Genomic DNA, 13213 nt, shown 5'->3' on the forward strand with positions numbered 1-13213 from the left:
ATCAGGTTTATGTGTATTAACCGGACATCTCGTTTTTTTTGCATTTTTGGGGTTATTAGACCAATAGAAACCTTTCTACGCTTTTAGATTTTTGTCAAAATTAGCAGGACACCGCTCCTGTCCCGTTAATTCAAAATGTCCTGCTAGTGTTGTGTGTATTCTGACGAAATGTCCTKCTAAACCACATTTACCAACGCACACACACACACACACACACACACACGCACACACGCAAAATTTCACTTAAGAACAGAGCAACAAAGAATCTTTACGATTTCTTAAAATGTACTGTTTTTTTATAATCAAGGTAACACCAACACTCAATTAAATCTAACATTTTCATTGAAGTAGGTGCTGTGGCTCTTTCTCACTGTGAGAAAGGAAACCAAAGCTGCAGTACACTCACAGTGACACGCTCATGGGGAGAGCCACTCAGAGGCAAGCACTGATTCCTAGTTGAAAGTGTTTAGGGGGAGAGACTAGGCAACATAGACAGACCATATTTATAGCCAGGGAAAGAAATAATTCATTGTGATCAAAGTGCAGATCATGCTCCATTCCATCACAGAGCAGATGTGGGAGAATGAAAAGAGCTTTCTTTCTTCTCCACCTGCTCTCTAGTGGCTTCCCAAATGGTAACAGTGAGGCAACTTTATCTGTGTGAAGCCTCTGTGTGTTCTCCGCTTGCTCTCAGGTGGCTTCACTTTAGACGCCTCAAAGTGGTAACAAGCAGCAATAAAATAAGCGTGAGAAAAAGCCTCCCACACGCAACATGTCTTTAACATCAGTGTGATGACTGAATATCAGAGTATGACCCTGCAGCAGGATGATGGCGAAACCAAAGTGCTGAGATTTGAAGCAGATAGCCCAGAACAAAAGAAAAGCATGTGAAAAGAGGTTGGTAAGGTCGAAGCTTCCAGAATACGTAAAAGGAGACTTAATGTTAAATGTGTACTTTGCACAGGTGCAACCATAGCAGGTAACACCAAAGGCAGCAAAGTGACCAAGGACATCAGTTTTCTCCTTCTCACTTATTTGACTTTGCTCCCTCCCTTCTCACACAAAATTTCCCACACAATTTTATTCCTTTGTTTTGTTTTTCCTCCAGTGTTTCCTCTCCCTCTCTCTCTGCAAACACGCACCAGCAGACACACGCAGAACTGCATCTTCCAGTTTCATTTCTCTCTTTCAATTTCCCCTCCCACACGCAAACATTCACACATGCCTGTTTCTTCCTCTTTTTTATTGCCTGTCTTTGACGGTTTTTACTTTCCTGTCGCTTCCTTCAGCATCCAGACACTGCAGAAGCTGCCCTTCATCTTCTCTTTCATTTCTTCCTCCTCCCACACTTCTCCTATCACTACTTTCATGCAGTGGAACCCGTACAGAGGCGCCTGTATCATTTGCTCTCGTATTCTCTTCCTGCCCGGTCACTCCCTAAACATGCTTGTACTCTCTTCCTTCTCTCCAGTTTCTTCCTCTCTTCTCTCATCCTCTCTCCCTCCCACATCCACGTGCGCACACAAGCAAACGACACCGGCCGTCCAGCTTCCCGGACTCCCAGCTGGGCTTGGACAGCCCTCTTCCTCTGGCCTTTCTGGGCCATCTGGAGTGCAATGTCCCCGCTCTGCTGGTCTCCTGCCAGCAGCCGAACCTCCCGGGGATGAACGCACCATCTTCAAGCGCAATTTGTACGCGTCAAAGCTCTGCTGTGTGTCCGGTGACCCATCTGAGTGAAGTCATTGAGTCCTGAATTTCCCTCCTCAAAGGAGCCTCATTCTGCTTTGATGACACCTGCACTCTGTGTCCAACTGCGAGGACAATGGCACAGTAATTGATTAAAGCTGCTGGGCAGCCTTATTAGCAGTTACTGCTCTGTTTATGGTCATGTTGATAAGTTGTCCTTGCATAAAGAGGGAATGTCACAATCTGGGTCAAAAGTCAACCATTGGGGAAAAATACGCCATTCACCTGCATAGAACTGAACGTTCAGTAGGTTTAACAGAGAATATTATAACTCTTCTAATTTAAGTAAGTTATATATATATATATATATATATATATATATATATATTTATTTATTTATTTATTTATTTATTTATATCTTATCTGTGTTAATAACAACTGTAAATGTAAAACCACATTTGAACATGCAACATTCTCAGTTGAATTTTTTGGTCAGAGTAGAAAAGGTGTGTGGAAACAAGGCAGCCTACAGACATGGCTGAGTTACGTCAGTTAAATCAGGAAGACTGAACCAGAACTCCAGCAAACTGAAGCAAATTCAAAATATTTCCCCATCACGTTGTTTAAAACGCACCGTTCCTGCTATTAGTTTTCTCCGTCTGTGGAGCAACGAGTAACACAGTGCTGCTCTCCAGCACCTGTTGCTGGGTAAAAGAATGCTACTTCTACTCTTTTCCTACATTACTCAAAAAAAATAAAAATCAGTTTCATTTTCACAAGATAACAAAGGATGTCAGTAAATGCTATGTGTAACTTTCCTTAAGCCTGTTATAAATAACTCTAAGAAATCTTTATTTACCATTTCATTGAACATACTCTTTTGTAACAGAGGAACATTTCACTGCGCTCATGTACATTCAGTTATCTACTACTCTATGAACGATACAGCTGTCATTTGCTCTGCTATCTGAACTGTTCAGCACTGTTTATTCTTTTAATTCAAACTTTTAAGTCCTATTCAAAAACTTCTCATTGAGTTATTTAAATGTGTGTTTTTCTTATTAATCTATTTTTCTTTTAGGTGACCTAACCTGAAAGACTATAGGTGAACAATTTTCCTTTCAGCCTAAACCTGCAGCTCAAAGTGATATCAAAGAACAAGTGTGATGAAAAAGAAATCAGCAATAAAGATTCACCCGTCTCTCTGATACTGATGTCTTTTAGGTCTGACTTGCTAATTACAATTGTCCTGTTGATATAAATAAAAACAAAACAGATTATGCATGACATTCTATATATCTTTATGTTACTTTGAGAAATGATTGATGCTGCTATGAAATAAAAAAACAATTAAATCACAATTCAAATGGAGCCAAAACAAAAAACCAAACAAAAAACCCCAGGAACTGGGGCAATTCACTGACAGCAATTTATGCACTTTAAATCAGACAGGTGTCAATATTCAACTTCTGTAAGATTCACAGAGCTAGAATACTAATTTGGACTGTCACACGTAAAAAATAATAAATGTACTACAGATTATTTAATAGGCTATATTTTTAAATCCAACATAAAATAAAGGAATTGAAAGACTATCAGAATTAACTATCAAAAACATATGTAAATTCCCAAGCCTTTATGTCATTTTTGTTTTTTTCTACATCGAAAAATGCTTTAATTTGCATCTATTTGGGCGATGGGTTTAGAGGTTGAAATATCGTGTTTAGTTTTAAAATATTTGATAAATAGGGGAAAAAAAACTTTTTTTAATTCTCAGCTTTTGACCTACCAAATATCGGACGGATCTGATCAAGAAATCTGCCAATTCCAACCTCCTACCCCTGACGTATCGATGCATCTCTAATTAGTGACTGTGGAACAAATTGCTCAACTTCATCTCAATGAGATTATTTTCTAATCTACTAGCGGTTTGCAAGTTGGACACAATACGACACAAAATGTTGTGCCAGGTGGATGTGAGTAACATGAAGATTTTAGGTCGCAGAGACCAACAACGCACTGGGTTTCCTCCTTCACCAATCCAAAGAAAAAACACTCAACTGTTTATAATGTTCTTTATGCAGCAATGATGGATGGAACAAATAAAACATTTAAAGTTTCCCCAACTTATTAACCCTAAGCTTACTGTACCAATCAACTAAACTCATTGATATTTAAGAACGGAGAGTTTCTTTTTTTTTTTTTTAAATAAAAAAAGGTTAAATTCTAAATTATGCAAAGTAAAAAAAAAAAGAAATTAAATAAAGGCTAGATACAAAAACAAATTGCATTTCTGTGGGTCAACAGGCTATAGTATTCAGGACAGAAACTTTGTCAATCTATTGGTTAAAACTTGAATAAAGGCAAAGCACAGGTAACACACACACTCAGAATCACATAGTTTTAGGCTGCATTCGCTCTAACACAGCGTATTAAGCTGTTAAAACTGTTCATCTCCGTTTCTTACACTCCAAAGCACATTAGTGGACTCACCTAATCAAAGCTCCAACATCTACCATGACGCTGGGGAACAAAGTGAGACTGTCTCTCCTCTTCTTCACTAGTTGATCAGCCGAGCCCAACCGTTTTCAGCACCACGGAAAGCGCGTCCTTTCCTCGTTGGGTCCTTGCGGGGCGGGAGATGGTGCAAGTTTACCTACACAGCCCGGTGCTGCTGCAAACAAACGCGTCGACGCACGTCTTCTCCAAGTTTGATGCCTCCCCGTGAATTCTCTGACATGCCTCGCCCGATGCTCCTCGGTGGCTTTCAGGATGAGCGCGGCCAATCACAATCCCTCGCTCGCTCGCTCTTTTTGCATCTCTGCGCATCCCAAGCCGCGGAGAGTCTCCGAGGACCGGCGCCTGCTGTCTCGCCTCCGGGCGGGGACGCTTGCAGAAACAAGTGACTTTACAGGAGCGGCTTCTCCCGTTACTGATGGCAGCCCATCTTCACTTTGCGGGGCTCCTCTTTGTCTTCACGACGATGGAGACAACGATCGAGAAGAAAAAAAAAAAAAAAAAAGAAAAAGATGGGAGTTGCGAATTTCCTCCCGCACATCGACTGGCTGTAGAGGAGCGGAGTAGCGGGAGCAGGAGGAGTGTCTTCTAATAAAGACTCTTCTAATACGGACAGTCAGCGCTCCGTGTTTTATTAATGTTCCGACAGGCATTTTGTCCAAATGACAGAAACAATGGCGCTCTACGCGATTTAAATGTTGTGTGCACTGCAATAACTTAACGGCCTCATGTTTTACAGACATACAAAAAGTCTGTTGTTACTGGTTTATTATGAGATTGGTTTAATGTGAAGTTTTATGTTCAAATAGTTCATATCATAATTTAACTCTTCATAGATAGAAGACCGAATTTTATCATATTACATCTTAAAGATGAGTAGATTTCTTGTACAATACCCAGTTTTGAAAATCTTTACTAAAAAATGTATGAAGTTGCAATTGAAAAATCTCAGTCACAAAACGCACATGAATTTATATTTATTTGGCATTTCTTTTGCAGAAAGTCATTACAGGGAAGACTCGATGCATAATTATGGAAAATGAATTCTTCAATTCTTTTGTGTAAGTGGAAAAGACAACTATTTGGTTCTTATTTTCTTTAGAGATCTTGTCACGATTTTTAAACAAAATGTTTTCTTCTCATAGAAGGTGAGAAAATTGGTGTCAGAGTTTATGTAGTTCACTCATTTTCCCTTCTGTACAACACCACCGATTACCCGTCCTGGTAACCAGGACTTGTAGCGAGTCTGGTAACGATTAAAACACCATTTTTACCTTGAGAAATAATGAGCTTAGGTTAAATATAAAACAGACTGGGCTCCACTCAGCTCACCTTAGGGGAGACACCAAGTGAAGCAATTGTAGCATGAGTTCTGCTTCATTTTTTTTCTCATTCTGCTCCCTCTCCAAGGTGTCCTGCCTTAATCAGTTTTTGTTTATGTGTGACTGTTGCCAGTCTTAAATGTTAATTTAATGCAAGCGTGCAGCTGTGTACGTGTGAGCAGATAAAAACGATAGAGAAAAGACAAAGAGTCTTTTTGTCCATAACAGAGTGTTCTTTATAGATGAAAAATGTTACAAGAAATGTATAAAGTCACAAAATTCTTTTTAAGGAGGACATTTTGGTTCCATTAGTCTTTTGTTGTTCACAATGTAGCATCAGGGCTATTTTACATTTTTTTATATGTATGTTTTTCCTTAACTTGATCTTTGTTAGCATATTAGCTCCACTTTATACTAAATTCACTTTTTGCCATATATGTAATCACGTCTCTAATTAGTCAAATCTCACACTGTTAAATTGAACATTTGTACATTTTAATGTGTATTTTTTTCCATCTTGGAAAAATGGCAATGCTCACAGAGCATGTGGAAAAAAAGAGAAAAATAAAATCTGTAAAGTATTGAAATCATTTTTTATTTCACTCTACTGAACATGTGTGATTACATCAAAGATTGTTCTGTATTTAACAAGTCAAAACAAAACACATGTAAACAGTCAAAGATCTCAAGTGGTGACTTTTTAAATCAAAAATACCTGTACTGTATATTTAAAATACATACTTTTTATTATTGTAGTTGTAGTTTTTAGCAGCACACATTTCTAAACAGTGACAAGTCCCGCCATTTTGGATGTTGAAGGTATGACACGGGGCGTATACTGCCCCAATTTTAAAAATTTTCCACGTTTGTAACTTGCGCACTTGAACCTTTATGTGCACTTTGACTGAGTCCACACTTTATAGAGGGGTGTAGGGTGCAGCCTGAGTATTGGGACCTGGCCGTGGAAACACGCACTCACATATGTGCATACGTACATATGTACACATGTAAGTTTAAGGAAATGACACATCAGGAAACGCCCTCTTCAGGGCGGAGCTTAGATAGGCGCCATTTGCTGTGTTCTCTCATAAGGAAACATGGCGATGGATCAGTGCTGTATTTTGATCTTAATAAATGAGATTAATGATTTCAACTCGCTGACTCTTCTTGAAAGTCATACATTACAAACTAAGCTGGAGAAAGGACAATCTTCAACATGCTCTAAAAGTTACACAGTCATAAATTGACAGCAATAATTTGGGTTACTTAGCCTTTTGTCAGAGAACAATGGAGGTCAATTTTTCAGTCATATTTTCACCGTGTTATTCATTCATTGATAAATGTCACAGTTTGAAATGAAATATCTATTTAGCAAAGTAAGTGTTTAGCTTACAAATTAGATATTAAACTCTGAATTAGCTAAATATTAAGTTTACGGGTAGCTTGCACAGGACTAGATTTTCTTACATATGAGGAAAGCTAATTATTATGTTTCAGCTTTTGTCCAAAAACAACACGCATTATATTAAATGTTTCAATTTAAACCCTTATAAATTTTGATAGCATTAAAACCCTATAAGAGAAGGGTCTTTTTTTTAAAGATTTTTTTGGCTCTAGTAGCCTTTATTTGATAGTTAATTGACAGGAAGGTGGGTAATGAGAGATGGGGAAAGACATGCAGCAAAGGTCGGGGATTGAACCTGTGACAGCTGCGTCGAGGACTAAGGGTCCATATGTGGGTTGTGCTTAACCTCTGCACCACCACAGCACACCCATAAGAGAAAGGTCTTAATGCATTGGACTTTAAAGTAACTCTGTCTGCCATGGTCACTTTAGAATAGTCAGTCTAAGGTTTTCTCAGGTTGAGTTTATTGAATGTTTTCATAATTCTTAAAGACATGAATTTCACACACTGGTAATTTTACCATGTTTTATCATTTTAATCGGCCAAATATAAAGGAATCCTACAATTTCTCAGCTCACTTTGCTCTTTACTTTGTCATGAAAATGTTTTAACTGAAACTGACTGACTGAGCAGCCAGCGATAAAAACTGCAAGACATACAGAGCTTCTGGAGAACCATGGATCAGATATTAGGGGTGGAGAGATCAGTGTCCATCCTGTGATTGTACAGACTGGAGTCTGTCCTGTGATTGGTGGCTTTGTCCAGCAAGAAGATGTGAAAATCACCAATAACTCTGATTGTCTCTGTAATAATTGTGTTTTATTTGCCTAGGGTTGGTGAGGTACGTTTAGTGTTCATTCTAAAAGTGCTCTTATAACGATTTATATAATCATTCACCCTGACATTTATATAGACCGCAATGGTCGTAAACATGACATGATGCTCCTGAAGCTGCCAAGAAAAACAACAGTCCAACCAATCAAACTACCTGACTGTCCAGATACTCTCCTACTGTAAGTTTTATCTTCTCAAATTTCAGAACTTGGCTCTTGATCTGCAAGATGAGGCATAGTTTATGCAGGAATATTTTTGAACTCTGGTCTCTCAGAGTTAGTTGTTTTTCTTAATGTGACTTATTTTTAGTTTTGTTTTTCATGTGTTGCAGTGGCACCAAGGTTCAGATTGCAGGTTATGGACCAGCAAGAGCTGGCTTATTTAACAAAAGAAGTGAGATCAATGTTTATGTTTCTCATTGTTTTTGTCTCAAAGTGATTCAGATGATTTAAATCATTTTTAGACTCTCTACTGAAGCTGAACTCAGCAACTTGTTGAAGTTTTGATCGTCAAAAACTCTCTCAGATAAACAGCTTAAGGCTGAAATAGGAAGTTCTGAGAAAGCTGTGAGCTTAGCCTGAAAATTTGAACAAGCACACGTTGCAGGTCCCTCCCCTGTAAAGTGAGCAGGGTGTGCATGAGCATTGATTGACAGCGCTAAGATCCTCCTCTTGGTACTAATTGGATGTTTTTGACCTGGAGTGGTGCATTTCTGCCGACTGCTAGGACAACAAGGAAAAGGTGGAGTAGATCAGTCTTTTCATAGATTATCTGACTCATATTTACAATGAGGACATTGTGTCCTAAAATTAATTTTATACAAGTAACATGCTGCAGTTTAATAACCACAGACAACAAGGTGATATCCTAAGCAAAATGTGTCAACATTTAAACTGAACTTACATGTTGCTTATGCTGCTTTTTCTCTACAGTTGATCATACTCCACACAATCTTCAGGGTGCAGAGTTCAAGATTGATAAACATGAAAGGTTGGAAAAAGTACTGGAAAAAGACAACGATTGGCACAGACACCAGACATGGTACAGTGTGAGAAGCTCTAAGAAGGACATATCTTTCGTCCGTCAGTCTTTAAACCATTTTCTGCACAAAAATTAGACATTSTCTCTATTTTACTGGATAAATCACAGCAGCAAAACAACTAAAGCTTTGTGTTTGTGACAGGGCGACTGTGGTGGAGGAGTTATCCACCAGGCCATCATTGGAGACCTAAAGTATGCACTCTGTTCACCAAGTGGCTTCATGGATGTCTGTGCCTACAAGCAGTGGATAGATGACACAATTCATTAACCAAAAACCATAGGCTGCTTAGTGTCTGTATTGTTGCTAAATGTTCCTAGCATCATACAATCACAAAGTTCAATTTAGTCTTTAAATTAAAATTTTCACCTGATTCATTTTCTGATTTACAGCTGAATTATTTGGGGATTAAATTTATTGAGTACAACTTCATCTGTGATGATATCTTATTTCTCAACTGGCACAATAAGGAAAGCTGCTGTTTGTAATAATCAGTAATAATATCCACTGTCACATGACTAGAAAATAAATGGTTGTAATCTAATGAGATTGTCTCTTTTGTTTTTATTTCTGGTTAAAGTAACAGGATTTTAAAATATTGAACACATTTTAAACTTTAAAGGCTGTTAAACTTGTCATTAAAAGAACCAAAACTAAAAACCTGCAGGTTTCCCACACGCAGTTAAGAAAACAATGTTATAATTTGTACACCATCTGTTATTGAATGTTTTCTGGTAAATTCTGATGATTTTGAACAAAACATTTTCTAATAATAACTTGAATTTCGGAAACTTCCCAAAAACAGACATGAAAACCTTTTCATAAATCAGACATTCTGCGTCTGTTGATTTTTATGTTAAATTAATTTTCCTTGTACAAAATATATTATGAACAACCTCAAAGTTTTTAGGAAAAGTATGTGCAATCTCAACAGCACTTTTACTAAGTTAAGCATTTATCTAAGTTCATCATGCTTAACAACTGATCACACTGATTGTTCAATGATGGAAAATATTTAGGCACAGTTTTTGTAAATTTGTCCCCTTCCTTGTTGATGCATAAAACAAAAAAAAAAAACTTGCATACATAACATTTATTGCATGCATGAGAAATAATATTTTACTATTCTGTTGTAAATCTGTTACTGACTACCACTAACTTTAACCGAATTAACTTAGCAAATATTCAAAAGTGTAATTTTTAATAGGACAACGTTGAAAGTAGCGTTCCATAAATGCCTTTTAAACACACCTTCTAAACAACAAATTCACTTTTACTAAAGTGACCTACAGTAGATATTGTCCACAGTGCCTTTTAACCTCCTGCATATGGTAATTCTGTTATGTCATCCACTTCTGGGTGGGTACACATCTGTTCCAGGCTTTTTTACATTTGTGATAATTACTTTCGCAGGAGTTTGTTTACATACCAAAGTCTTAGAAATGGTTTTGTAACCCTTTTCAGACAGGTAGATGTCCAAATTTGCCAGTCATTTCCTTTTGAACTTCTTAAGTTTTAGGAACGATCTGTTGCGTTTTCTGTAAACCTACTTCATGTTGTCATACAATTATTGTTTTTACTAGTCGAAATGATTTAAGAATGAAACAACACAAAAACACTTTTTTAAGATACTGTATAATGTGTAATTCTGGCAGCAGGTCTACACATCTAGGCATCAAGAGGATTCAAGTCTTTCATCAGGAGAAGGAKATTTAACCAACTTTAAATGCTGCCTAGTTGTTTGTGCCAGTTGGGCTCATATGAATATTTCAGAAAATACTGTGTTAGTGGGATCTCCATGCATAACCTTCTGCTCGGTTTAGAGACAAGAGTCTAAAAGGAGAAAATATCCAAAAAGTGTTGAGTGGAAAGAACAGTAGTGTTAATCTTTAGGTGAGAGGAGAATGCTGATTGCTGAGAGATGACAAATAAGCAACAATAAACCAAATAAGCACTTGCTATTGTCATGAATTGTGGTGGCGAGGTAGATGCAGTGGACCCTGGTATGAAGAGTAAATGATGATTTAATGATAATAAACACAATAATCCAGGTAGCACAGGTGAGCAGAGGCTAGGAGCTCAGATGCTGGTAGCAACTGGTGAGAAACACGACTACAGGCAGAATAGACGACAGACAAGATGAGGACCCAACAGACACAGATGGATTTAAATACACAGAGGGTAATCAGGGAAAAAAGACACAGCTGGGATCAATCAAGGGGTAGAAAGGACAACACCAGAGACCTAAATAAACTTACAGAAAACTCAAATACTCACAGCTATATCCAAGATAAGATAAGATAAGATAAGATAAGATAAGATAAGATAAGATAAGATAAGATAAGATAAGATAAGATAAGATAAGATAAGGTATTTATGATGTAATACCTTCTTTGAATAGGCATGTTCTATCAAATGTTTCCAATATCTGAAATAAAATTGTGCAAATACAGTTTTCTGCTCACTCTGATATAGTATAGCAGGTTTTTCATATTCTGTCAAAACTCTTCATAGAGGAATTATAATGCAAGACATGAAAGAATATTTGATAAATATATTTAGTAGTTGTTTGCAATCATTAGTCTCTTCCTGCTTTATCGTATTGTATAATATTTGAGCAAATTTTTGTTCAGTTGTAAATCAAATATGTATTAAATAGGTATTTGCTTCAAAGCAATAATATTACCTAAAATTGTGGTCCTGGTTGTGTTTGAGGAGCCACGACTCAGTGACAGACTTTCAGAAAGGAAGGATATGAAAGGAAATTATGACCACTGGCTACATTAAATGCAGCTAAACCAATTAAATGTTGCAAATAATCAAAGCTGGTCCTTTTCTTTAATAAATTCATGAATAAAAACATTCTGAAAATTTTGGATAGAGTCCAAATATTGGGAGAAACAAACACACTGACAGGATATTTAAAAATAAAAAAATCTAAGAAGCATCAGCATTGAATTCATCCTCCAGAGCTACAGGTTGGAGACCCCTGATCTAGCAGATTAAAACTGTGATCCTATCTCAGTTCAGCTAAAGTTAAAAGTGCAGTGCCTTTATTAAAACTGTGATGATGAAAAAAAAATTAATAAAATTAGTCCAAAGAACCAATTAGTTACGCTTTCTGAGCCAGCACATATATCATCCAAAGATGCTGATTCAGGGTTATTGCTTTAGTACATGGGCCATAAATGGGGAAAAGAACAGTTCTACAGAGGTGCTGGCATCTGTTGGCCCCCATCTACAACCACCAGGCCAAAGAGAACCTTTGGAGGAACATGCAAACTCTATGCAGGAAAATAGCAAACTTTATGCAGGAAAATAGCAAACTTTATGCAGGAAAATACCCTTGGCCAGTATTTTAAACCCAGGACCTTCTTGCTGCAGGGCAACAGAGTTAACTACAGCACCGGTAGTTGGCCCTTTGGCAAAGCAACATACATTATTAAATGACTCTGACAACCCAAAATTATCACTGGCTCCCATCTTGCCACTTTTTTCAGGAGGTGTCCCTGTATAAAAGACAAAAAAAATCCCACAATATTTAATAATTAATCAGTGGATGCTTGTTCTGTTTTTTCTTAAATTCATGAATAAAAAAATATTACACAATATATTCTGGCTTCTATATTTGGCAAATGGAGAAAGGCTGTATTTTGAAATCATGGAGGCTAAATTTAGTGCTGTAGTCTGAATAGAAGCTGAGACGAAAGCCTAGTATATATTTGGAAAACATACAATTACTGACTGGTAAGGTTGTTAGTTAGCAAAGCATGTGGATGAATACTTGACCAACCACCAACCAAGCCTCCCAGAAAGAACCAAACTGAACTAAACAACATATTGGATCAGAAAGTTCAAATAAAACTACAGCATTGACATGAAGGCACTTTTTCGGAGGGATATCAGATGGCTTTGGGCAGATGGGAACGTTGGTTCATGTGTGAAAGTCTACCTGTTGGCTGAACACACCCAGCAGCTCCCTCCGACATTCAAATGCTGCTGTGGAGTGTACCATTGATTTGAGCATGACTGTCGTGATTTGAGGTCCTGTCAATCTCTCCACTGTGATGAGATCAAAGTGCCACTTCAGCACGTTTGCTTTGCCAAATTATGCTGGAATGAAATATAGTAAATCTCCGAGCCAGCGCACATCCATCAGCGTTGAAAAGAAAGCTCACACAATGAGCTATTTCATCTGGCACTGATTCRAACTAAAACATTTTGCCCAGTMATTTTCTGTAAAAGACAAATGCATCATTGGGAAGGAAAAATAGAGCTTTAATGAAAAGAGAAAAAAGGCCTAAGGGATGGATATCAAACGACAGAATATGCATAAATTGTCTCAGATTATTTTCATAACACCCAGCAGAAAGGCTTTCTTTAACCATTTTTCATTGTTATTATTATTAA

At 37.4% G+C, this 13213-nt stretch overlaps 2 protein-coding genes across 2 annotated transcripts in view; one reads left to right on the top strand and one right to left on the bottom strand.

Moving 5' to 3' along the window:
• Positions 1-6137, bottom strand: part of chst8 (carbohydrate (N-acetylgalactosamine 4-0) sulfotransferase 8) — a 213928-nt gene extending 207791 nt beyond the window's left edge. Inside the window, exon 1 of the mRNA XM_008405530.2 lies at positions 4180-6137. Within this exon, the coding sequence (XP_008403752.1) occupies positions 4180-4205 (26 nt within the window). The 5' untranslated portion in view covers positions 4206-6137. The remainder of the gene's footprint in view (positions 1-4179) is intronic.
• LOC108166168 (uncharacterized) lies at positions 4328-9073 on the top strand. The gene is made up of 7 exons (XM_017303871.1): positions 4328-4410; positions 4458-4588; positions 5349-5427; positions 7797-7943; positions 8096-8157; positions 8697-8842; positions 8948-9073. The coding sequence occupies exons 1-7, from the start codon at positions 4328-4330 to the stop codon at positions 9071-9073; spliced, it is 774 nt and encodes a 257-aa protein (XP_017159360.1).
• Positions 9074-13213: the final 4140 nt, after the last annotated feature.

This window comes from Poecilia reticulata, linkage group LG3 (genome assembly GCF_000633615.1).
Source record: "Poecilia reticulata strain Guanapo linkage group LG3, Guppy_female_1.0+MT, whole genome shotgun sequence".
Lineage (NCBI taxonomy): Eukaryota > Metazoa > Chordata > Actinopteri > Cyprinodontiformes > Poeciliidae > Poecilia > Poecilia reticulata.

Bases quoted from the DNA above. Each gene is read 5' to 3' on its own strand.
- LOC108166168 (XM_017303871.1), top strand. From the start codon at position 4,328: ATGGTGCAAGTTTACCTACACAGCCCGGTGCTGCTGCAAACAAACGCG. The intron at 4,589-5,348 runs GTGACTTTACAG...TTCTTCTCATAG, and splicing joins GGGGACGCTTGCAGAAACAA to AAGGTGAGAAAATTGGTGTC. The intron at 8,843-8,947 runs GTCCGTCAGTCT...TGTTTGTGACAG, and splicing joins CTAAGAAGGACATATCTTTC to GGCGACTGTGGTGGAGGAGT.